The 23,962-nt window shown below is 39.1% G+C and overlaps 1 protein-coding gene across 3 annotated transcripts in view; it reads left to right on the forward strand.

Moving 5' to 3' along the window:
• rabgap1l (RAB GTPase activating protein 1-like) overlaps positions 1–23,962 on the forward strand; it is a 114,387-nt gene that overhangs the window by 16,330 nt on the left and 74,095 nt on the right. For all 3 annotated transcript variants that reach the window (XM_035654086.1, XM_035654088.1, XM_035654087.1), the window contains exons 10-13: positions 1,353–1,519; positions 7,693–7,822; positions 12,187–12,280; positions 13,528–13,678. In XM_035654086.1, the coding sequence (XP_035509979.1) occupies positions 1,353–1,519; positions 7,693–7,822; positions 12,187–12,280; positions 13,528–13,678 (542 nt within the window). The remainder of the gene's footprint in view (positions 1–1,352; positions 1,520–7,692; positions 7,823–12,186; positions 12,281–13,527; positions 13,679–23,962) is intronic.

Consider the following 23,962-nt stretch of genomic DNA (forward strand, 5'->3'; position numbering starts at 1 on the left):
ACACACACACACACACCTTTCACTTGTAAATCTGTCCACATCCTTACTGGCAGAGAGAAGTCAGAGACGGTCAGAAGTTGTTGATAGGCGTTACACATACTTTGTAAAATCTCTCTTATAGTTGAAATATTTACAAAAAAAGAAATACAAATAGTTTTTACTTGTTATTCACACATTATATATTTAATTGTGATGTAGAAAAATTTACATAATTGAGGTGGAGGTTTTGAAACCAGTTTAAGTCCCTCTGATATTTAACTACTTTTGTTCAACGATTGTTTAGTCATTCAAGCTCTGGTGATAAAAATGGCAGCAAAAATTTAACTTACAGAGTTCTTTGTCCAAAATGTTATGCCTTAAGCTGTTTTTCTTCTGAATAACTTGTAGTAACTAACCAGTAACTAATATGATTGTACCCACTGTAGATACTTCATAGTAAGAAGTAAACTATCTCAGCAGTAGTGCTAAAGATCTTAAAAGTCCTTTTTTATTTCAAAATCATTTCTTTTTCTTTAAATCAGGAGCTTGTGCTTGACATTTTCATAATTGAAATCTATATTAAGATGTTGGTAGTTAATTTTTGTCTCTCCACAAGTTGATTAAAATAAAAAAATAAAAACTGCCTACTGTGATATAACTTCTCCAGCCCCTCTGTCTCTTTTCCATTTGTTTATTCCTACTTTATAATTAGACTGTTCCCAGAACAGAAGCCTTAAGTGATTAGTGTTAGTGTAAGAATCCCCTATCTTCTGGTTCTTGTTATATAAATGTAGTCTTCAGTTGTGATGTTGGAGACATAAATGTGAAGTCCTTATCCACTAGGGGGTGTGACATCCCCACAGGATAGATGGTGTGGATTTCCTTCCTCCCAGTAGAAGCCAATCAGATGACTAGCAAAATCTCTTCAGTTTAGTTACATTTGTGGATTTCTATGTTCATTGTAAAGATATATTGTTTTTAATAGCTCAGAGTATTTTTGAGAAGGACGAAAAACATCAGCATCATAATTAAAGGCTTTTGGCATTTTTTTTGACAAAGATGTGGGTGCAGACTTATTAATGTGTACCAGTTTTTGGCTGGCAAGCAGTTCATATGCTGGTTACACTTTGAATGCTCTGAAAGCTGCAGTGCACCTAGTGCTGTTTATAATGTGTACCTAACACTCATTTACATACCTGTTTAATGGTAGGTAAATTAGCTTCCCTGACTGAAATCTGTGTTCCCTTTGACCTAGATTGATTCATCAAAATTTAAATAAAAGGAAAAGATACAAAGGAGTCTTGCATAATACCCTCACGGTGACCTTGCCTTTGTTTTCTTCATTTTTGCTTTTTCTTTCTGGTTTGCTCCAGATAAGCAGGTCTACATGACAGTGGCAGCGGACTTGGTAGTCACAGAGGTGGTGGAGCCAGTTCGCTTCCTGCTGGAAACTCTGGTCAGGGTGTATCCATCAAATGAACGCTTCTGGTACTTCAGCCGCAAGACCTTCAGTGAGACCTTCTACCTCAAGCTCAGACAGGTATTTCTACTGCAACCATTACAGCCCTCATGGAAACTGCAATCATCTTTATACTTTACATACCTATACATACAGCATGTGGTTTAAATCATCTCTCTTTAACCCACAATCTGAGAGGTTGGTGGGCTTCTGCTTTATAACTTGATCTCATTTTGGCAATTGCTGGATCACGATAGTGGTCGGATATTAGCCTTTGAAGGTTATAGCCCATTTGATTGGTGGGTGGACTCTTGAGACAGTAGCAATGGAATATCAAGGTGTGAATATCATACAAAGTGTAAAATAAGTGCAAACAGAGTGTAAAACTACCCACCAATTTGTAAAAAACGATAAGGATCCTTGGATCGTTGTCAAAACCTCCTTTGAGGCAGAATAGTCTTGTTGCTACTGAGTTATTAATTCTACATATCCAATGTCTTGGATGATTTATAGGCATATTGATCTCTTAGTTGTTAGGATCTAGTTGGTTGGCTAATTTGTGGTTTGTTTGTAGACTGTGATTGATTGCTCATAGTATTGGACAATATGATGATTTATACTGAAAGATTTTACATGTTTTTCAACCGTCAATGATTTTGCCATCCTGTATACTGTGGTAGCTATCCCTCTAATATCTTTGGGTGCAGTGGTACCATTGCAAAACACTGTGCAGAAGTGTTGTACGGTCATTCTAAATTGTTATATGATTTTCTAATCTTTGATGAAGTATAATGATGTTTCCTTTTTATTTATTTGTATTATTTAATTTACTGCATTAGCCAAAAGAAGACATTCCTCTTTTGTTATTTATGTAGTGTAACAATGTTTGAGTTATTTGATAATGTGTATTGATATTATCATGAAGATTGCACATATTGTGATAGTGGATGTTATCGACCCCTTTTTCTAATTGGTTGGTTTTCTCAATGATTTCAGTCCATCAAGAAGATGGTTGAATGATTTGTCAGTGTAAATAACAGAGCCAGTCAATTATATAATGATGATATTTAATGGTGAGAAGAACACAGAATAGTCCAAAATAAATTAGATATAAAAATGTAATGACAGACTAAATGAGTCTTCAGCCATACTGCTTTCACAAGGTTATTTAAGTCAAGTCAAGTTTACTGAGTCCAATATCACATATGTCTCAAAGGGCTTTATAGCCCAAAACAGCATCACTTCCCAACACAGTCCAAGCTCTCCACAAAGACCAGAGAAAAGTGGAGCGAGTGCCTGGGCAGCTTAAGAGGATATGTGGAGTGGAGGAGGAGGTCAGAGCAGACAACTTGGAGGCGTGGTGGTGTGTCAGTGACCAGTCAAATGCTGTACCCAAGAGAGCTGAAACACTTGTTGTAAGAGCTAAAAATGTGTGTTGAAAGATGTAAATGTCTTATCAGCTGACTTCCATTTTTCTCTTTCCATCTGTGCATTTTCTACTTTTGCTTTATCTTTGAGTCTGCCAGCCTCTCATTGTCAAGCTGGTGCATTGATGTTCAACATGTTGATCCCTCCCCCTCCTTCAACACAAAATCTGACTCGGATCTCTTTGTACAGTAAAACATAGGCTGTACAAATGATACAAACTGTTTATATGGGTACACTCAAAACCTCACCTTTGCACAGGTCAACATTTCAATCGTCTCTGAAAATTAGCAGTTGTGCTAAACAGTTACCGCATTTATCTTGTGAGCTGATCTCTGGCAGCTGAATAATAGTAACCACAATCCACTGATGTGAAGTTCATCGCAACGAATAAGCTGAATCCTTTCTGTATCTTAATGTCGATGTGCGATAGCAAACATCACACACCCTAAAATGTTTGCCCTTTTTGAGTTTCTTCACAACTTGTCTGATTAAAAAGTGCTGAGAGAGTGAAGATGGCACATTCACTTACCTCCCACCAACACAAGGACACCCAGCCTGAGCAGTTGGTGCAGGTGCTTAAAAAAATACAGTTAAGCTGTAAGCCTCCTCTCCCCTGTTAAAAAGCAGATCTCCTTTAGTAGGCCGTGGGGAGCTGGCAAAGCAGTGGAGTGTGGGGAAGCTTTGGATTGTAGGGAGCTAATAAGAGGCTCTGTCTCATTATTGGCATGTGGGTAATTAACAGCGGCGGTCTGACTCGTCCGCCTGATTGCCTCTCTAGTTATCTCCTCAGTAAATGGAAGAGTGTTGGACTGGTGCTGTGGTTAAGAGCTAATTAAAAGATAATATTGTGTGGAGGTTTTTGTGGAAGATGGCAATCAGAGGTGAAACACACGCATATAAAATATGTAGTCCTATTGTCTTATTTTGCCAAAACTGTCATTAGCCAGCTGGAGAACCGGGAGCCATTAGCTGTGCCAACTTCTCAGAATGTTTTCTGTGTCTCCATCACTGGGAAATGTGTTTGGTGTCTGCTTTACTGTGGAAACAAACCTGCTAGGGCTGTAGGCAAGATAATCTGTGTCAATCCAAGTTTATTTCAAGATTGAGTCCTGTCAAATTCAACAGGGTTGAGACGAAGTCAAGACTAGGACTGAAAAAAATGCTGTGTGCATGTCTTGTAAACATAAAATATTTTTTACATACATGTTTCTGCAAGGGAACACCCATATTTTCTGATGCTGGAAAACCGCAACAAAATAACTGCTTATAACTAAGCTTATAGCAGCTTGTATGCTTTGAGGATGAGCAAATGAAATTTTGAACCAGCATTCAGAAGTTGATGGAACCAACTGTAGAGAGGGATACCAGTGGTTTTCCAGAGAAATGCCACCCTTGTTTAAGATGACGACAGATGACAGTGTGCTGCAACCCTTGGATACAAAGACCCATTATCTGTTATTTTGCGAGGTAAAATGGTATTCATCTCACAGAATAACACTGAGCAGAGAGAACTGTTTTTCTTTGTGTATCAACAAACAATGTTGGGTAATCCTTTTTTTTCTCTGCTTTCTTTTTCTTATTATAAATCCACAGTAGATTATACTGTGTTTGTACAGTGTGCCTTCTTTGGCCCACATTTCTGTCACAATTGTATCAGAGTTAATAATTCATTTGTTACCTAAGCCTACTTAGGATTTTCTCTAGAAAATGGCCAGGCTTGATATTCCCTCCCAATTTGCGCTCTCATCACTGACTTGAGTTAGTCATTAATGCCATGCGAGTGGGCAGATCAATGCAGCTCATTGATCCATTCTACCAGGTGGAGGAGAGAGGCAACAGCACTACAGTAATTGAATAGACCAGAAATTAACATCAGTAGCTTATGACACTCAAGGTCAAGGCTGCTTGTGTCTTTCTTCTCTTGTCTATTTCTTTAGTCCATTATGATGAATTTAAAGAGTCTAAAAGCTGTATTAAGCAGTGATGATGATAGATTGTCATCTGGTCATTTAAAGGTGCACTATGCGATCCTGCATGACATCACTTCTGTTGTCGTTCAAAGTAAATACCAAACAAAACAGAGTCAAAGCTCAACCTCCTCCCCCCCCATGTTTTCCACTAAGTTGGAGTGTGGCTACCGCTAACGTCGCTAAGTATTGGCTGGAGCTACACTCCAATACTGTTCAGTGAGTACATTTATAATTCAGTCTTCTATACAATATGTTACGATGTGAGGTAATTTAGTTAAGCGGATATATTGGAAAATTCTTGTATGGACTTATGCAAAAAGATACGGAAAAGCCGAGAAACGGCCATGGATTTGTTTTATTTTATGCTCTGTGTATCTCGTGAATACGACTTATGAATTCGTTATTCTCGACATTAACAAAAAATCTTTGTTCGTATAACGAATTCATTAATAATGTGTTCGTCTTGACTCAACATAATAGCGCTGCTACGATCACACGCCCGACTATCCGGACGGCTTACAGACTGGCGTCAGCAGTTGCTACGGAAGCCGGTTTCGTGGGCAGCTCATATGGGTTGAAGGTCAAAAGCTAGGAACTACAAAATATGATACTTGAAAATGCTTACGAGTGTTATAATTCTTGTTTCGCCTCTCTACACTGTCGAGCTGCAAATCGGGAAGCAGTACGCTACTCAATCAACTCTGCGCACTACCCCCACCCCTTCTTCCCAAACATCTTTGTCTCGTTTTAGGTGATGGCTGGAAACTGTTTGTTGTGTTTTGGTGCACAGACTGCGTCCCCTAGTATGTGTTTACGATTTACGAGCCCTGTGTTGTCTCCCGGACCGGGTTTTTTCAGTGTATTCAAGGGGCAGCACTGAGCTGGAGCAAGGAGAGAGTCCTACGGATTGAGACAAAAATGAACGGCGCTGAAAACCATGGCAAAATGCATATGCACCTTTTAATTGATTTCACCCAATACAAAAAGTGTGGTTTTTGGCAATGAACATAGGTGTAAACTGTGTTTTGAATTTATATGGTTATAATTATGGTTATATTCATGTATGTTGAAAATGAAATAATTACAATATTACAGAACATTTGGACCTGAAAAAACAAACGGACCACATCAGGCCAAATTGCCTTCTGAGTTACCATATGAGTGGTTGCTGACAAACAATGAAGCATTTAAAAGGCTATTTTTAAAATGGCTTACTCAGTGCTCACACCACATAGTACACCAGGGCTTTAGGCTACATCACTTCCAGCAAACTTCGGAGAACAATGAGGGCAAACAGCCTTATCGATCTCTTGTGTCAGACGCAGGATTTGTACCGAGAAACATTACTAATCAAGCAATATTTACTACATATTTTTTAGACTTTAAAACAAACTTGTTAGCTAACACTTTTGTAAAGTATTAACTAGGGTTTTATCCCTACTTGGGTTTACCAGCTCCCAAATGAAAGTAATTAATTGTTTTATTTGAGTGTATCGTTCCAACACAAAATTTCACACAAACTTCAAAATGCATTTCATGACTGAAAAGGAAGAAATACACAGATGGTATGCCAAGTCTTTCAACAACATTTGCTACAAAAATATTATTAGATCGTGAAAACACACCCATATTTAATCAATGATAGTTGGCTGAATAGTTTTACATAAACCTTCTAAGTTAATTCTGTACAATCTTCTTTCTTACTCTTACCATACCTGTCATAATTTTGTTCTCTCCGTAGTGTTATATGGCTCTTCTTTTTCACCCCTCTGACTTTTGCTAAGTTGATTAATTTAGGGCCAGGCCTGCAAACTCCTTACATCCCACCTCAGTTGGATTGCAGAAGGCTCTCTGCTGCAGATGGTAGTGCTTTTTGCCTCGGTCCTCATTCCTGGCTCTTTTTCTTTCATTGATGTCATCTGATGGGGCAGTGAGCTTTGGCCTGACACATTGGTCAGACAGTTGGTCAATGTCAGGTGTAAGGGTGGTCAAGCTGATTACCTTGTTGAGATTGAGATCAGACCTGCACTGCCAATCTCATACTGACACAAGGATACCAGCAGTTCTCTCTGGGGCTGGGACTGCTGTCTGTCCTGGACAAATGAGAATGGATTGTATGCTGGTTGGAGGAACTCGATCCTAGTCCATGACTCTGGTGCTTCTGTGGCTGCCATGATATAATCAATGTCCTTAATGGCGCAAATGATCACTCTCGCACTGGATGACCCTCTTCTCCTAGCTTTCCTGTGATTGAAGGGATCAGTCTGGATATGTAAAACCGATTTAAAGCTCGTCATTGCACGTTAATTGAGCCTCTCGAGCCCCTGTAGCATTAGATTGTCTCCTGGCGCTGATGTACCCTTATTGTTTTGGTCAGTTTGTCTATGAATTACTGTACCTTATTAGGGGCTGCTCACATGCAGTGTATATTTAAAGAGAATTACTGTACAGAAAATCAGAATCTCTATGTTCACAAGAAAGGAAAAAAAACCTGCAATCACGAATTTAACAAATCTGTAAGCAACAGAAAACATTTTGTAATGGTAATGTTTTTGAAATTTGTTAGTGGGGCTGCTTTTGTGTTAACATTTGAACAGTTTGTACCTCCTGACGAAAGCAACACATGGTATGAATTTCTATGAAGAGACAAAAGTGTATTTTCATCTTTGTATTTTCTATCCTTGCAGTTAAATATAAGTTTGCAAAACTGCCCTGCAGATATGTCAATCATTTTTTTGTTAATATTTTTGATTTTCAAAATGTATTTATAAATAATATTTTTTTCTCAATGCATGACATTGTTTCCCTTTGGGGATCAAAAAAGTCTGATTGGGTGGTGTGTGTGTGTGTATACAGCAGGCACCAGAGAGGGTGGGTCAGAGTGATGCTGTTTATGAGGTGGTGAGTCTTCAGAGGGAGGCAGAGAGAAGCAATGCAGAAAGAGGACGACTGGCCTCGCCCACTGAGGAAGAGGAGGCTGATGAAGGTATGGATGTTTCTCCCTTTTTCATTTTCATGCTCACTCTCTCCTTCAGTAGTTTGCTTTCTACCCCTTTTACTCTGTTAAGTTAATCATATACAATATATACCAACCGTACCACACTGCATAATCACCAATAATGCAAATTCTTTTCATCTTTAAAAAGCCAGTTAGGCTTCCTGTCTCTGTACATCACTGATAAGATGCCAGAATCCTTCATCACAATGCCTTCCTCCGAATATACACACATACTCATATGTGTGTGCGAGCCCCAACTCAACATAATTGTCTTCCAAATCTTGCTTGATTGAAAAATGCAGCCTCACAGTGCATAGAGCTGTACAAATCCCTCACTGCCTTTTAATATCATCGAAAACGAGACACTTGTGATCCTTCTCAGGTACAAAAAAGAAAACAATTGCTTTACCACAACTAACTTGTCGGTGGGAGCATTTCCTTTTCATTCCATATATCCAGCGTTTTTTTTTCTGGGTGGCATGAACGCCTCAATTTAATGAGATTATATGTCCAGATATTCAGGCTGAAATTGAGGTTTACCAGAGCACACATACTCCTGCGTTGCCTTGTCACAAACACATATGTACTAGTCATTGGCTGATATGAATCAACAGTGAAGTTTAATTTTGTTTAGAGACATAAACATTGGCAGGGATGCGTGTGTGTGTGTGTGTGTGTGTGTGTGAACATGAGTTTATGTGGGTCGTGTGTGTGAGTGAGTGTGGCAAGACATGTGATAAAGGGAATGTGGATAAATTGTGGGTACTGAGTTTGAGTGTGTGTCTGTGTTTGTTTGCATATGTGTGAAGGAAAGGGTGTGTATTCTATGTTTTACCACAGACTTTGTGTATGTGTTACACTGTGAAAAGCAATGACTGCAGGCAGAATCTCAGGGGTTTTGATAGCTGTGTGTGTTTGTGTGATTATGCACGCTTGTGTGTCTGCTCGTGCGTCAAGCGTGAGTGATTTGTGTGTGGAACCCGGCCCAATCCTGTTGGGGCTTGTTGGTTTATAGCACTACAGCACTGCAGTATCAAACTACCATCAAACACCCCCCACATGCCCTTTTTGTCTGAAATGAACAGCCCTCTTAAGTCAAGCAGACCCGTCCATGCATGGTTGTTTTGGGGTTTTTCATGTTCCATTAATAATCTCCCTAATCAGCCAAGTAGTGCAAGTTGTTTAAATGACAACATTATGAAATAATTTTATCATTCCAAGCTTTTGACCATTGCATCATTGCAAACTGACCATTACGCACCAACAACCATCAATCAGAACTGACAAACCACATTGCTGGTGATATGAATCCCCGTAATTGTGTGTATTGAGACACTGAATTCATTAAATTTAAACATGACCAGTTTAGGTTACAAGCCAGAGCAGCGTGGATATTTTCCCGCTATGCCAGAGGGATGGAGGCAAAACAGCAATAACATTAAAAGCACCAACACTGGCTGTTAGACTCCAGTGATTCCCAAACATGACCCAGTTTCAGCCCACTAATATAAACAGGACTGGCATTTCCACCTGACCACTGGCTCGGTTGTGCAGGTGTCGCAGATTAGGCCTGGCCACAATTCAGATTGCACGCTTCATAATGTTGGTTTAGATAAAGGTGCACATTTCTATGTTCATTTAGCTGTTAGCCTTTGACATTTTAACAAGATATACAAGCCCACAGTTTTCTAGTGCAGCAATAAATAGAAAAAGGCACCCCCTTATTAAAAACTAATTAAAAACTTTTTTGTTAATGTTTCTCAAAATTGTGATACATGGGAACATCTAACATTGGAGGCTCATCTTCATGTTATTTTGTCGCTTCTCTCTCTTCTTTGCCACTGTCAACAGTCCTTTACTTTTATCACCTTGAAGCACTAAAAGGTATTAACAGAGTAGGAGGAAGAAATCGTCTCTCCTGTGTTTAGCTGCCGACTCGCCCAAAGTCACGAGTCAGCCGCCAAGGCCGGAGCTGACGGCTTTCAACGGCCACTGTGGGAGCCATTCAGAGGGCTTTTTCTTTAACGCCCCTCTACTCCCCCAGAGCTGAAAATTGAAGGCGCTCAGGGCTGTGGAGCTGGAGGTCAGCCTCATTGTGTACAGAAATGAATACACTCCCAGTGTAGATGCCACTGCTGTGAGCACACACACATTCAATTCATGTGGATGTTTTTTTTTTCTTCTTCTTCTTGGAAGCTGCAATGTGGAAAATAGGCCTGAAGCCTTTTCCTCTTGTTGCTTGTTGTGTTTTTGTTGCCCTTTTCATATACACGTAGGCACACATACACACGAAAACTGTATGTTCCTGTTTCATATACTGTACATTCTCACAGACTGTGATCATACATACTGTATTTTCATACAGGCCCTCTGTTTATTACTATAACTTCTGTATTTGCATATTACAATACAGTGACACACAGCTTGATTGATTCACTATACTTCTGTCAAATAAGAGGTGAAGGTTGAAAAATAAAGGTCAAGACATAGTAATGACTATGACATTAAAAATTAAAGGATATAAATAAAATTACATTAAAATAGGGTAAAATATTAAATGTAGAACATCTTCAAGGCACTAGTAAGGTATTTCTTCTCACTTTAATGTAGACAAAAACCAATCCAATAGTGGCTTCAACATCAGAGAGATCCTATTTGAAAGTAATCCTACAGTGAATGCACAGCCCCCCTCCAGATTAAAAGGTAACGGTAATGGTCCTCGTCTTCACAGTTTCTTTCATCACCTGGTAAGTTGGCAGTGGCACTGGACTCACGCTTCCTCGGCACGTGGCCTTAGCCAATCTGAGGACAGAGGCAGCAGCTTTGTGCCGGGTCTGAACCATTTGAAAGGGCTCATCAAGCATTTATAAAGACCTAAAAAGCTCCTGCTGAGGCTAAGCATGTATAGGAGCAGCATTGCATTGAGGATAGTGGCTGCATGTTCTAGAAGAAAATGTATTGATTCATTATTTAATGTTAAAGGCTTCAGTGGGAGAGAATACCTTTTAACACTTTTGAGGGCTGTTTGGTTTTGCTGTTAAGATGTCAGTGAAACCTAATGTCCTGCCCTGAGAAGTTCATTGGAACCAGTGTGTTTTTTCATATTTATGTTAGTTGTGAAATCTTGTTCTTGTTCTCACAAGCATTAATAAGAGCTTTAAAAAATTTGAGTTTGACTATTTTAAAATTGTGTAAACACCTACAATATTTAATTCATCGAGGATGACTAGTTTAATCTATCCAGTCATTATTTTCTTTCAAGAAAAGGGCAGAAAAGACACATCTGTGATAAGATTTTGTTTAAGAATAATGACAAGATAAGTCAAACTTGATTTACAGTGGATCAACAACACATTTTTTCTTACCACAAATTTGTGGTGAAAAACAGCTAGCTATGCAAATCCTAATCATCAGTGTGTCACATACTCAACATGAATACTGTAGATAAACATGGCCCAACATTAATGTTTGCATATTTTCTGGGTAAAAAAATACTTTGTTTTTTTCATAGAAACAGAGAGGTACCCATTTGTTTTATATTTATAGACCAGAATTAATAGGAAAAAGCTTTGTTGACATCCATTTAAACTTAAGAGTTTAAGGAGAAGATAGATTATAGAGTTCACCCTGAACCAAAAAGAGACTGTATGTGTGTGCATCAATCTAACTATCCAATTTTATAGTTGTGTCTCTTTTTCCCATGTGTAATACATTTCTACAAATGTTTCTGTGTAATATGTACTGTACATACACATGTAGTATTATGAACTACACATCTGATCAGTGTATGTGCTGGACATACTGTGTGAATCTCTGTGCCCACTGTGTGTGTTCCAGTGGGCGGTCTCTGTGTGGGGATCAGTTCATCTCTCCAGCAGCAGAGCAGGCCAGACAGTCAATTAGTGCTTCTGCATCAAAACACAAGTGGTTCGCTGTGCTGATTGCCTCTTGTCTGCCTCACGAACCACCAGACAGAAGAACTGCAATAATGGAAAGTGTAGGCACTGCACAGGCACTCCTTCCTCCATTTGAGTGCGTAGCATCAATATTAACAGGTTTTAAAATGTGCAATGCAGTTCCCTGACAGACATACACACATATTAGGACTCCTCAGCAGTGAGATGAAGTTCTGACATATCTTGGAACAAGTGACGAAAGATCTTCCAGACCAAAAAAGGTGTCCTGTTGTCTTGTTAAAGATGGACCAACATCTTGGGGCCTTTAACGTGGTCTTAAACCGAACGTGTCGTAATGAGTACCGTATTCTCATGTGGACAAAGGTTGCATATGTCAGGAATGCTCCATTTGCTCTAAATGTTTGTTAATATCTGGATGTGTTTGTGTTTCTGCAGATAGTGACAGTGAAATTTCCAGTGGGACAGGAGATGTTTCCAAAGACTGTCCTGAGAAAATCCTAGAGTCATGGGGAGGAATCCTTAATAGATGGTAAGGCTCCAAAAAAGACAGAAATTTGGAAATTGAGTGATTCAAACTTAGATGAAATTAGATGGTTCAAAACAGCCGGACAGAGAGAGGTTCAAATAGGAAGAAAGGCAATAAATGATAAAGAAATACAGGATAGAGAGAAATATTGACTCATGGAATTGTATACAGTTGCATGGGGTATATTTTGGTTAAGAACATTTGCCTAAGAAATCTAGAATAAGTCAATGTGTTATAAAATATAACACAATATATAAAATTAAAATCTCATCAAGTACTAAATTTAAAGAAAGTTGAGGGGAACAGTAAGTGGGGAAAAAAAGGGAAAAAATTACTGTACATTAACATTGCCTAAGAAGACGTAAAGTTTCTATTACTTGTGAATGAATCAGAGCAGCAGCGGCAACTTCTAGGATATAGTAAAGAAAAACAAGTGTAAACAGAAGATGGATCATAAACTGGTATACATATATCATGATTGTAATAAATGCAATTATGCTAGAAGGTCAATCAAGCCCACCCTGCCTCATACAGACTGTGATTTACTATACAGGGCCGGGGTCCTCTTTATCATTGCAGTTTGATTGTTTTATCATCTCATTTTGTGTGGAAAACTGTTCCATTCAGATACAGTCATTAATTTATCGTCTATGACACATACTCACTCATCACATACTCATCATTGTTGTAATACTTTGTTCCTTTACAACAACCAGCATTGAAACATACAGCTTTAGATACAGACACTGGCATAATTAACTGAATAAAAGATGTTTCTGGCTTTTCATTTGATTTCACAGCCGGTTTTCTTGCTGTTGCATCAGCACAATGAAGTGAAGTAGTTTATCGGGAAATTGCTTTCATATGGCCTCAATAAATGCATTATGATGAGATTTCAAGCATCATTAAAAAGAGCTGACAGCGTGTTTTCAAAAGCAAGATATTTCCTCATGTGGGAGAACTCTTACAGCATGGCAGCACTGCGGTTAATGCTCTACTCCAATACAATGCAGTACTGTACTTGGTACTGTAGTTAGTATAATGTGAATACTCCAGTGCGACAGGCGTATAACTCTGCACATGATTGACTCGATTGGTCTTCATAATGTCACTGCACAAATTTCACTGTTGCACACAAAGGACATAAAGATCAAATCTGCCCCCCTGCACTTCAAATTAATATTCAAAGTGGCTGAATTGCATTAAGTGAGATTATAATATAATGGATTACATCTGCGTGTGTGTATCAGGCATGGGAACCTGTCCACTCGTCCGAAGGGTTTGCCCTCGTTGGTTCGCAGTGGCATTCCTGAGCCACTCAGAGCTGAAGTCTGGCAGCTGCTGGCCGGTTGCCACGACAACCATGACCTGCTTGAGCACTACCGCATCCTCATCACCAAGGTAAAGACACACACACACACAGACCAAGGAGGGACAACTGGTTAGTTTCACTTACTATATGGATTTATCATGTTTTTATGTGAAAGTATTTGAACTGCTCACTGCTCACTGTTGTGTGCATTTACAGTAATATATTTTCTTATTATATTCCGATCTGATGGCTGGCATGCCAACATGCTGTTATTGGTTTCCACTGGATTTCATGGCTCAGCATTGGTCAAAAGTGACTTTTAACAGGTTGTTGTGTGTAGTTGTCTCTCCTATTCTGTATTCGTGACTCCATGTAAACTTAGAATATGGAAAACGGTGTTCTTGATGGTACCTTGCTTATCATTCCTTTAGTTTTTTTTTTTTTCTTATTTTGTTTACCATAGTATGTCTAAGACTACTAACATCACTGATATTGCTGTTGTTATTAAAGATGTTCCTCTGAACTGTGTCTTGTAGGAGAACACTCTCATTAAGCTGTGACATTTAAATGCATGTAGTGCTGTCTCAGGACAGTTACAGCCCGTGTTGGCCCTTTGGCCTCCCAGGGAGCTTGCAAGAATTGGACCTTTAGTATTTAACTGTTGAACATTTTTCAGGATGTGTTCACATATAACCCATTTGGTGCAGTTAAAATGTTCCTGTTTGGTCGTTGGTTGAGTTTAAGTTGGTGCACTACCTGAAAAGTGGACTTGTACCTGCTGACTAAGGTCTACTGAGGTCAGGACCAAGGGAACAAAATGATGCGCTGTTGCCTTTTAGTTTTGGTCCAGTTCACTCTAAACGAACCAAGAGCTTCAAGCAGCAAGTAATCACGTTTGAATGATTATCAGACAGAACAAAGTAACATTTCGTCTGCACAAACACCCAACCTATTCTAACCGATATTACAGACAACCAGTAGTAAGGAAGTCATAGTCGAGGTTAAAGGTTAAAGTTTTATTGGCCAGTGAGCAGAGATGGAAAGATTGACAGGCATATTGAATTTAAAATAGGTAGCAAGCTATTAAACAGTTCTTAACTTTTCATCGTTACAGATTTTCAAACAAACAAAGTTCAACTGTGGGAGTATTAGTCATAACACTGCTGTTAATGATGAGTTGCACTGCATGAGACTACAGCTTTATGTAATTTTGCCATATGGAGGCACCTTTCGAGTTACATATCGGGTTGCATGATTATCGTAAAGATAATAATCCATCATTGTATAATCCAGTAAATATCTGTTACTTTACTTGATATATTGATATTTTGGTGATTTCATAAATATACTTATGCTCTTGTTACTTGTATTTATCTTTTTAGGGTTTTTTCCACTAAAGCTGACATCGCAATGCTTGTTTTCTATAGTCATCAATCATAGTAAGACTACATTGATGGAGCAGTCAACCCAGGTCTGAGATCCATCTTTGGATTTTAAGAGAGAGATTTGCAAACCAGTAGGTAGTTTGACAAAGCCCCACTGGACCAGGCATCAGCAGCAAGTGGAGGAGGCGATATAAAAACGCAAAGCAGAGATCCTCACTTTTATGGATAATACAATAGTCTTTCTTTGCTGGGGGGGGGGGGGGTAAATGGAAAGAAGAAAAATGGAGAGAGGTAGGAATGTGGACCCATAAATATGAGATTGTAGTCACTGAGGGGAGAATTGGAGAAAAGGAATGTGTGTAAACGTCAAGAGAGCTGGCAGATTTCTCTCTTTTCCTGAGTCACATATTTTTAGTTGACTTTCACCTAGTGGGTAAATTTCTGTCTTTGTCTTCCTTAATCTTTCTGTTTTCATCTTTATCTGGTAAATTGGGACAGTTATTCTTTTGCTCTTTATGTCCCATTTCTCTAACTTGTTCTCTTTCCTATAGTATCTTTCTTTTCCCTTGTCTTATTTACCATCTCACTTTACTGTTTACACTTATTGTTCCTTCTTCATATGGACATGTTTTTCTATTCCTCTCTCTCTCTCTCTCTTTTTCTCTCTCCGTCTCTCTCTCTCTCTCTTTTTCTCCTCTCTCTTCTCTCTCTCTTTCTTCCTCTCTTCTTTCTCTCGGCTTTCGGTCTTTCTCTCTCTCTCCTTTCTTCTCTCTCCCTTTTTTTCTTTCTCCTCTCTCCCTTTTCTTCTCCTTCTCTTTCTTTCTTTCTTTCTTTCTTTTCTCTCTCTCTCTCTTTCTTTCTCTCTCTCTCTCTCTCTCTCGTTGCATAAGAACACGCTTCTTTAGTTCAGCTCATTTATTCTCATTCCACTGGCTGGGCCATGCCCACATCCTCTGTCTTGCTGGAGTAGTGATGGTACTGATAGGCGGGTGGCCGGGCTATTAATAGCTACACCAAATGAATGGAACTGAGGGAAGATGCAGGAGGGAGGGAAAGAAGCAAATGACTGCATCGGCGAGGGCGATGTGGAGCTTATTAATGTCTGTTGTCTGGGCTCAGTGACGACGTTAATGCTGATTGAATTTTAAGTAATTGGACTGTCGCCCTTATGGAAGGGGTACCGGTGTCATAAAATCGGTGCTGCATATCGCCAGGGGTTCTGGACAGGCGTTATGTTAGTAAGCTGATGGGTGTTAAACCATGTGTGGTTTCTAGTTCAAAACTTAAATGGCCAAAAACTGATTTTTGAATTTTGGATTTATAAAAACAAAAAACAATATCCAACAATCATCAGTTTAATTTCAAGGTGCCAAAAAAGTGCAACATTAAGATTTATTTGTTTTTGCAAATATATGCATAAAACTTTTCCTAATGCTGTTCGCAAACATCATTGGAAAGGTCTTAAAAAGTCAGGGGTTTATCTTAATGAAACTACAGACACTCTGAATAAAATGTCCTTCAGTCTTCTATATTTCACCCTTAGGAATGAATCCTGTGCACTTTCTCTCTAATATAATTTACTGTAGCAGGCCTGTTAGTAACACAGCAAAAAATAGTTTAGATAGAAAATAGAGTAAAGGTTGCAGCCATTCTAATGAAACTTATCTCAGGTTTATATTCTGTTTGTGTCTAGTTTTGTGCTGGAATATGCCACATTCAGACAAGCGCTTTAAATGTTTTTTTGTGTGTTTTGAATAATGGTTAGCTATCTGAGTACACTGTTTTTTTTTTTCTGGTATCTGGCAATTATAATTTACATAGACTGCAAAGTGTTACCTTCCACTGGTACTCATTTAGCACCCAAATCGTCATCATTTACCACTGAATTTATATAGGTTATACATGTTGATGAGGTGCTGCCTACTCATAATGCGCTGCATGGAGGGTGGTGAAGAGTTGATTGAAGAATTATTTTTTGAGATACAGCAGTTTATTTTATTCCCTATCTGTGGAGACCGACAAATTAAAAACTGCTATTGTAGTACTTTTGTATTTATTATTTTCTGAGCTCATAAATCGTGCTGCGAGCCGCTAAAGTGATCTTGTGACCTATTGAGGGGTCTGTTCCCAAGGTGAGAACAACTGGGATGGAGTAACTTACTGAGCATTTAGCAGCATGTGGCCTGTGGCCGTCTAGCTTGATATCATAGATGGCAAGTGTCGTGTTCAGTGTTGTACTGCTCTCATTTACAGTCATCACACACAGAGTCACAAATACACATTCTGTCACACACACCATGGCCTTAGGGCATCTGAGACATTCACAAATGACTCATTTCTCGGCTGGCGCAGGACTGTGTTTGGGGTCTGGGCTGGGGTGTTGCTAGTGACATTTGAACAACCTTTTCGTCTCCCTAGAGTTGAACTAGCCCAAGGTGTGCTGCCTCGCTTGAACCCACAGCTTAAAAAAGCTCAGCCAGCTATTTCCAGGTCTGCCTTTCCAAAGACCAATCTCACTCACACCACAGCAAGTGCATTAACATAGGTCAGCATCTCTTCACAGGTACGACTGCTGTAATCAGAAGCCTGGAACAGTGGTTTCACCACAGCAGGCCGTAAGGGGCCTTATACTGTAACTGAAGGTCTTCTAAGGGAATTTTTTCTTTTAAACTTTTCTTTTCATTGCTTTTGTTGCAATATTCTACCCTTTTCTCCCTGGTTAACCAAATATGTACCAGTCTGGGGTCAGAGAATTACTTAATTATTAGCACTGGGCATCATATATATTGCCACTAAATGGAAATGCGGTGACCCTAGTATGATTATTTTTGACAGAGAAATGCTATTTCTAGCTACAGAAATGAATGTAAGGTAAAAGTTTTAAAAGGTTTTAAAAACGTATTTTAGCTGTAAAGATTTTATGCATCTATCATTTTCCACTTCCCTTCTGAACCTCGCTGAAATTCCCACCCATGACTGAACCAGCTCTGTTTAATTCTGTTCAAAGCATGTAATGAAATCTACGAGCAAATTAGACCAAGGCTGTCAGGTGCTTTACATTTTGATGTTGAATCATATTCAGGCCAGGTGCCAGCTTAGCGATGACATTTAACGTCTGTGTACAATCAAAAGTAGCATCAGCCATGCAGCCAGGCTGGGATAATGCTACACCCACGCCTGATAACCCACATACAGATACATGGAGTACAATGTACATAAGATAGGCTGCCATGGTAACTGCAAGGGTCTGTAAACTTCTATCAGCTTGAAGTTGTCTCCATGACAATTCTGTGTCTCCTTTTGTCTTTGTTTCTTAAGTTCTGCCTTGGTTCATTAAGTACTTGATATTTGGATAATTGGAACCTGGGTAGGTGGCCAGCTACTTATGAATACACACTCTCAAAATTCAACTACTACTTTTTAAACCTTCTGGCAACCAATGCAGTCACTACTGTACACAGTGGTGACATGCAAGTAGTTAAAATTTTGAAAAAATCTGGACAGCTCCACAATCTAGTGAGGTGCACAGGTGTTTGGGGTTGAGTGTGACAGTGCAAAGTATACTGATACTCATAGACTCGACTGTTGTTACCTTTATAGGGTAATCTGTCGATTAGAGTAACTGGAAATTGGATTGTCTCAGTTGATGACGGCACACAAAACCATTTATATTTCTTAATACATTGTTAGGATTTTGTTCTGGTATAAAATTTCACTGTAGGTGCATACTTGCTGTATGTATACATTGATACTGTATTCATATTAAAGGACAAATCTCCAACTTTGGTGACATTGATATTTGCACCATTTGCCAGACCTTGTAGACCTCAAAAATCCTTTCAAAACCCATTGGTGTAGCTGAAAAACATGCAGTATGATCAAAGCTAAGCGCACAAGTTTTTCTGAGGTCTTCAAACGTTGACATTTTAGAGATACAAGGTTTTCACCTCTATCTGAAAATACAGTATGCATGTATGCACAGATGCACATTATGCACATATATAAACATAATTCCTCTGGCTTAGTTGTGTGCCCTGCCGCTAGTTTGAGGTCTCCCATCATTCATGGATGAAAAAAAATCCCCTTGAGGGTCTAAAGTCTTGTCAATCACTGCCTCTTGCACAAAGACACGCAGATACTTTGCACTATCCCATCCTTCTTCATAGTATCTGTAGGGACCAGCTGCACTGCATGGCCACAAGACAGCCAAGCAACACCACTTCCATTCTCCCCTCCTTACAATATAGGTCTATTCACAGCAAGCCTCCCATCCTGGCTCTGTGTGTGTCTCCATAATGCCGCCCTTCAGCTCTCATTCACATATCCACAGCAGAAACCCAATGGGCACCACAAAAGGACACCCTGCCTTTCTTCCACAGCTTCAGGAAAATCAATATCTGGAAAAGAAAAACAAAAATCAGATCTGGCATTTCTGTAGTCAGATATTTTTTATTGTAGTTGGAATGTACATGCCATGCCTAAGGTGTGTTAAAATCATTTTATAAACAAGTTTGTTTATTACAGCTTAATTGTGCTGCCATTCAGTAGTGAGTGTATCCACTATGTGTGTATTAGCATAGCCCCCTAGCCAGGCTGACACTGATATGACAGCTCGGATTAAGGAGATCCAGCCTACAGCGTCTTCTCTGGTCACAACACTTCCATGTCTCAGTCCTCGTACCAACTGTAGCCTCACAGCTAGAGTTGTGCTCTGCTTCTTCTTCTTCCTCAGTGCAGAGTGGCACCAGCTTGTATCTTCTAATTCAATAAATGTAAAAGTAAAAGAATCTTCATGGATAATGTCAACATTTTCACATATTTGTGTCGCGATTTCACTGTCATTACATCACTACTCAACAACACGGTACTACATACCGAATCAGAATCAGGAGCAGAAATATTATATTAATCCCCGGAAAGAAATTTGTTCGCTACAGTTATATACATTATCTAACACAATATATAGATTAGAAATGAATGTATAGGTATATACATATAGTAAAAATTAAAAAACTTAAATGGAAATGGAAATATAATAAGAGCCTAAACTCCTGAACATACAGTAGTAGTATTGCCTCTTTGTCAGTGGTGTTGAAAATGAAAATGCAATATGCATTCTTGACCTGCATTTTATACAATGACTTTTATTCAACAAATAATTATTTATTTTTCTTTGAAAAAAAAAATTTCAAGTGAAAGTACAAAGACTTATTGTCTACATTCAGCCTTTACAGACGACAGAAGAGATGCACATTACATCCTGACCTACATGGTGCAAGGACAATAGGAGTTACAGAATAATGAATATAAATATCTCAACCTGAGCGGTCAGACAGGTCTTCACCACCATGTGGTGTGAGATTAAATGAAGATGATAGATGGTGATTTCAGTAGGCAGCCTTTCTTTGACCTTTAGCTCCTCTTTACCATTGAACTGCATGCTGATGTTGTGCTGGAGGTGAATAGATATATTTAGAGAGATTTTTTTCTGTTATGGGTGTTGAACATAAATTGTTGTCATATGAAATGTGATAATAATAGCTGTTACTTTGTTGTCCACATGCTGTGAGTTAGCTCCTATCTTTATATTTGACATTTTCCCCTTCCCACTGTGCCTGCTTCATACATTTTCTCTGTTATATTAACCAGTAATAGAATGTGCCCTCATAACGATTACTCACTAAAACAATAATCATAACTTGCTACAAATTTATAGCTGGCTTACAAGACAAGAGAGGTGACTGCAAAAGTTTAACATACAGTGATAGCAGTAAGGTGTGCGCGGTGTACTATACAGATGTGAGGACGACAGTCTGGCTTTCCCTGAACTGAGTGCTCTGATTATCACTGTATTCACATGGAAACCAAGATTTTTAGTTTTGGCAAATAGTGTCAATGTATGACATCTCAATTTCTAGTGCAGTTTTTATGACCGGCAAAAAAAGCTATGCTGCACTAAAGGCAATGACTACAAATGTTCTCAGTGCTTCAGAATCTACTCATTGAGTGCCATCAACCTGGTAACTGAATCCAGACAAAGCTTAGTCCACTGTTGATAAATATAAATGCTGCCTTCTGCCTGCTAAGCTGGTTTAGTGTTGGTCTGTTGATAGTGCTCGCTGAATGTTTGTATCCAGGCAGTGAACCAGCTCTAATCTGCCCCACTAACCACCTATCCCTCTGTATCCCAACCCCCAGACTCTTGAACAAGAGGGTTGTCAGTGATCGGAGCTACAGCACAGAAGCAACCACATTTACATTTTACCCTTCAGCCAAATAAAATGACCTGAAATTCTTTGATAACCAACCTCAAAAACATCATATTGTAAACCAGTCAGCCAGCTGAAGTTGAAGCACCTAATTTATACAAAGAACAGTAAATTAGAAGCACCTTTAAAATACTTTGATACAATTGAATGAGTCACTAATCTAATGATACTAGAGTGACTTCAGACACAATTTGGCAAACATCCCACAAGCAGTTGTATAAAAATTACCATTGATGTGACAATACACATCCGCTGGTCATTTGGATCATTGAACATGAACTCATGATATCTCTGACTGGAGGGAAACTATCTGCTTCACTTGTGCATTATTCCACATATTAACATAATTACTGCAGTCATCTGTTGTCAACAACTATGCAGCAGAACATTTCTCTTTAACCCTCCACTTTTTGTAACCTGCTTCTCTGTAAGTTTCAATGCAGGAACCTTTGCAGATTTTGTACAGACAGAAAACCCTTGTAATGTCATCTCACTGGGCTTACTGGCTGTCCCTTGGTCATCAGTTAAGACAACGTTTTGTTGTTCTTTAGATAGGTCAGCAATGTGGATTAGAGTAGACTAGATTGCTGTTTTTGTATAATTTTTGACTGTGAAGTTTGTAATATGTCATGCTTGCTCTAGAAAGGTGTTGCAGATATCAACTTTACTCACTTAGTTACCTACTCACCCTGTCCTGATAAAATGTCCTTGAACAAGATGGTGAACCCACTACCTCCTTACTTAATGTAACTGTAAGTTTCTGTGGATAAGCCCATCATCTAAACGCCTTTTAATAAAGATGTAAACTCCCTACTTATGCTAACACATTGCTCTTGAGAGTGGAATCAGCAGGAGCACAGGGGTGGAGGAGGGTGGGATGCTGGGAAGCAGTGAAAGGTGAATCAGCCTCCACCTTTGTTTCCTAGTCGCCCTGCTGGCTTTGTTTTGGAGCAGAATGAATTATTAACGGTGGCCTTCTGGTCGTGTTTTTCATCAGTGTCCACCTCCAAAGGTAAAGAGCACTGTGCGAAGAGATCTCCATTGACTGGCTCCTTCCATAGTGACGGTAGAACTGTCTGCATGAACTTTTTTTAGTCTTCGCTTTGTCTCTTTATTTTTAGTTTCCCTCTCTTTCTGGACCCCCCCTTCTGTGTTTTTCCATCACGCTGTGTCTCTTGAATGACCAGATTAACCAGCACAGGTGGTTAAGAGTATTTGGTCTCCATGTTAACGCCTGTAAAAACTGACCAAGTATTGTTGTCTTATTCGTTTCATGCTGTCTGTGTTGTACATTTTCACTGCCTCACGTTACAACTTTTAGGTCACAGTACATTATGGTGATATAACTCACATGTTGTATTGTGTGTTGTGCTTTTTAGTAAGCTTGTTTACAAGTGCGGTAATGTAAGGCAGAGCTTGTTATTCTACAAATTGAGACAGACACAGAAATTATAATTTAAACATTATTATTAAATAAGAGACAAAAAGTAAGGTTCCTAGAATTTCACAAAATGTAATTAGACTAGTGTTTATTGACATAAATTAATCTTAATATATTATTGTTGACAAGCAACAGAAATCTAGAGTTTAGTAAAATTTTTAAGGTTACCTGCAGATACACATAGTAAAGGACATTGTTTGTTAAATAATGAAGTAATTACACCAAGACGCAACTAAATTCCAACAGCTCCGGCCTCGATATTTAAAGTCTGTGTAAGTCATTTTCAGGGGCTTGAATGCTCTGTCATAAACAGGTGGTGTGTCAGAGAATTGGATTGGCTGTATGCCACCTTTTCCTGTATAATATTCTTACATTGTATTACATCTTCCTCAAGGACACTTAATCAGGTCTAGGTTCAGCCGTTGTCTGTGAATGGCTCTTCCTCTTAAAGGCATATTCCCTTGCTGATGTTCACATAACACATTAGATTTTGGTCTGCTGGTTTGAAATGTGACTTTCTGTGTGGATTTGACCAAAAATGTATGTTTGTCAAATTAGACACATTTACATAGGTGAATGATATGTTTTCTTTTGTCCATCTGCTGAAAGTATACTTTGTAGGCTGACAAGATACCCATATTTGTCTACTAAGCAGTGCAGTGTGTTATACCAGCTTTAAAGCCATAGTGCTCCCTTTTCCAAATAATCAAAGCACTATACTCTTCCCGGAAAAGGCCAGGTGCAGTGTTGTTTTCCCAAGTAGCCATTTTCCATCCAGCTCGCAGCCAGCCACTCTTGATGGCCTTCATAGGCTCTTATAGTAAAAAAAACAACAACCAAAAAACAGTAATGTTTATTAAGTTGCACTGAATTGTCTTTTTTGCAAGATTCTCCTGCCCAGCCACAATGCTTGACAGTTTGTTTCCATTCTCTCTTCTGCTCCACCAATTCGCTGTCACTTGATCCTCTTTATCATCTGCTGGCCAGAGGATGCTCCCAACTGTCCGAATTTGCCCGGCAACTGTATCTAAGGAGCAGGCATAACGGTGCTAAGCTGTTGGTTAAATAAAGAATAAATAAAGTATCCAGAAGAACCTAGAGCCTGATGGGATAAAGGAGAGGACTCATTTTACTAGGATTAACCATCCAAGATTTTCCGTAGGATTATGGAGGTTAAGTGTCATCCTGTATGCACGAATGCTATATACTAATGGCAAACTGATGCTGAAGACCACTTAAACTAACAGGCATCGTCTTCCCCCCCCCCCCCCCCCCCCC

The sequence above is a fragment of the Morone saxatilis genome, unplaced genomic scaffold (genome assembly GCF_004916995.1).
Source record: "Morone saxatilis isolate NCDOM2014 unplaced genomic scaffold, NCSU_SB_2.0 Contig12, whole genome shotgun sequence".
Taxonomy (NCBI): domain Eukaryota; kingdom Metazoa; phylum Chordata; class Actinopteri; family Moronidae; genus Morone; species Morone saxatilis.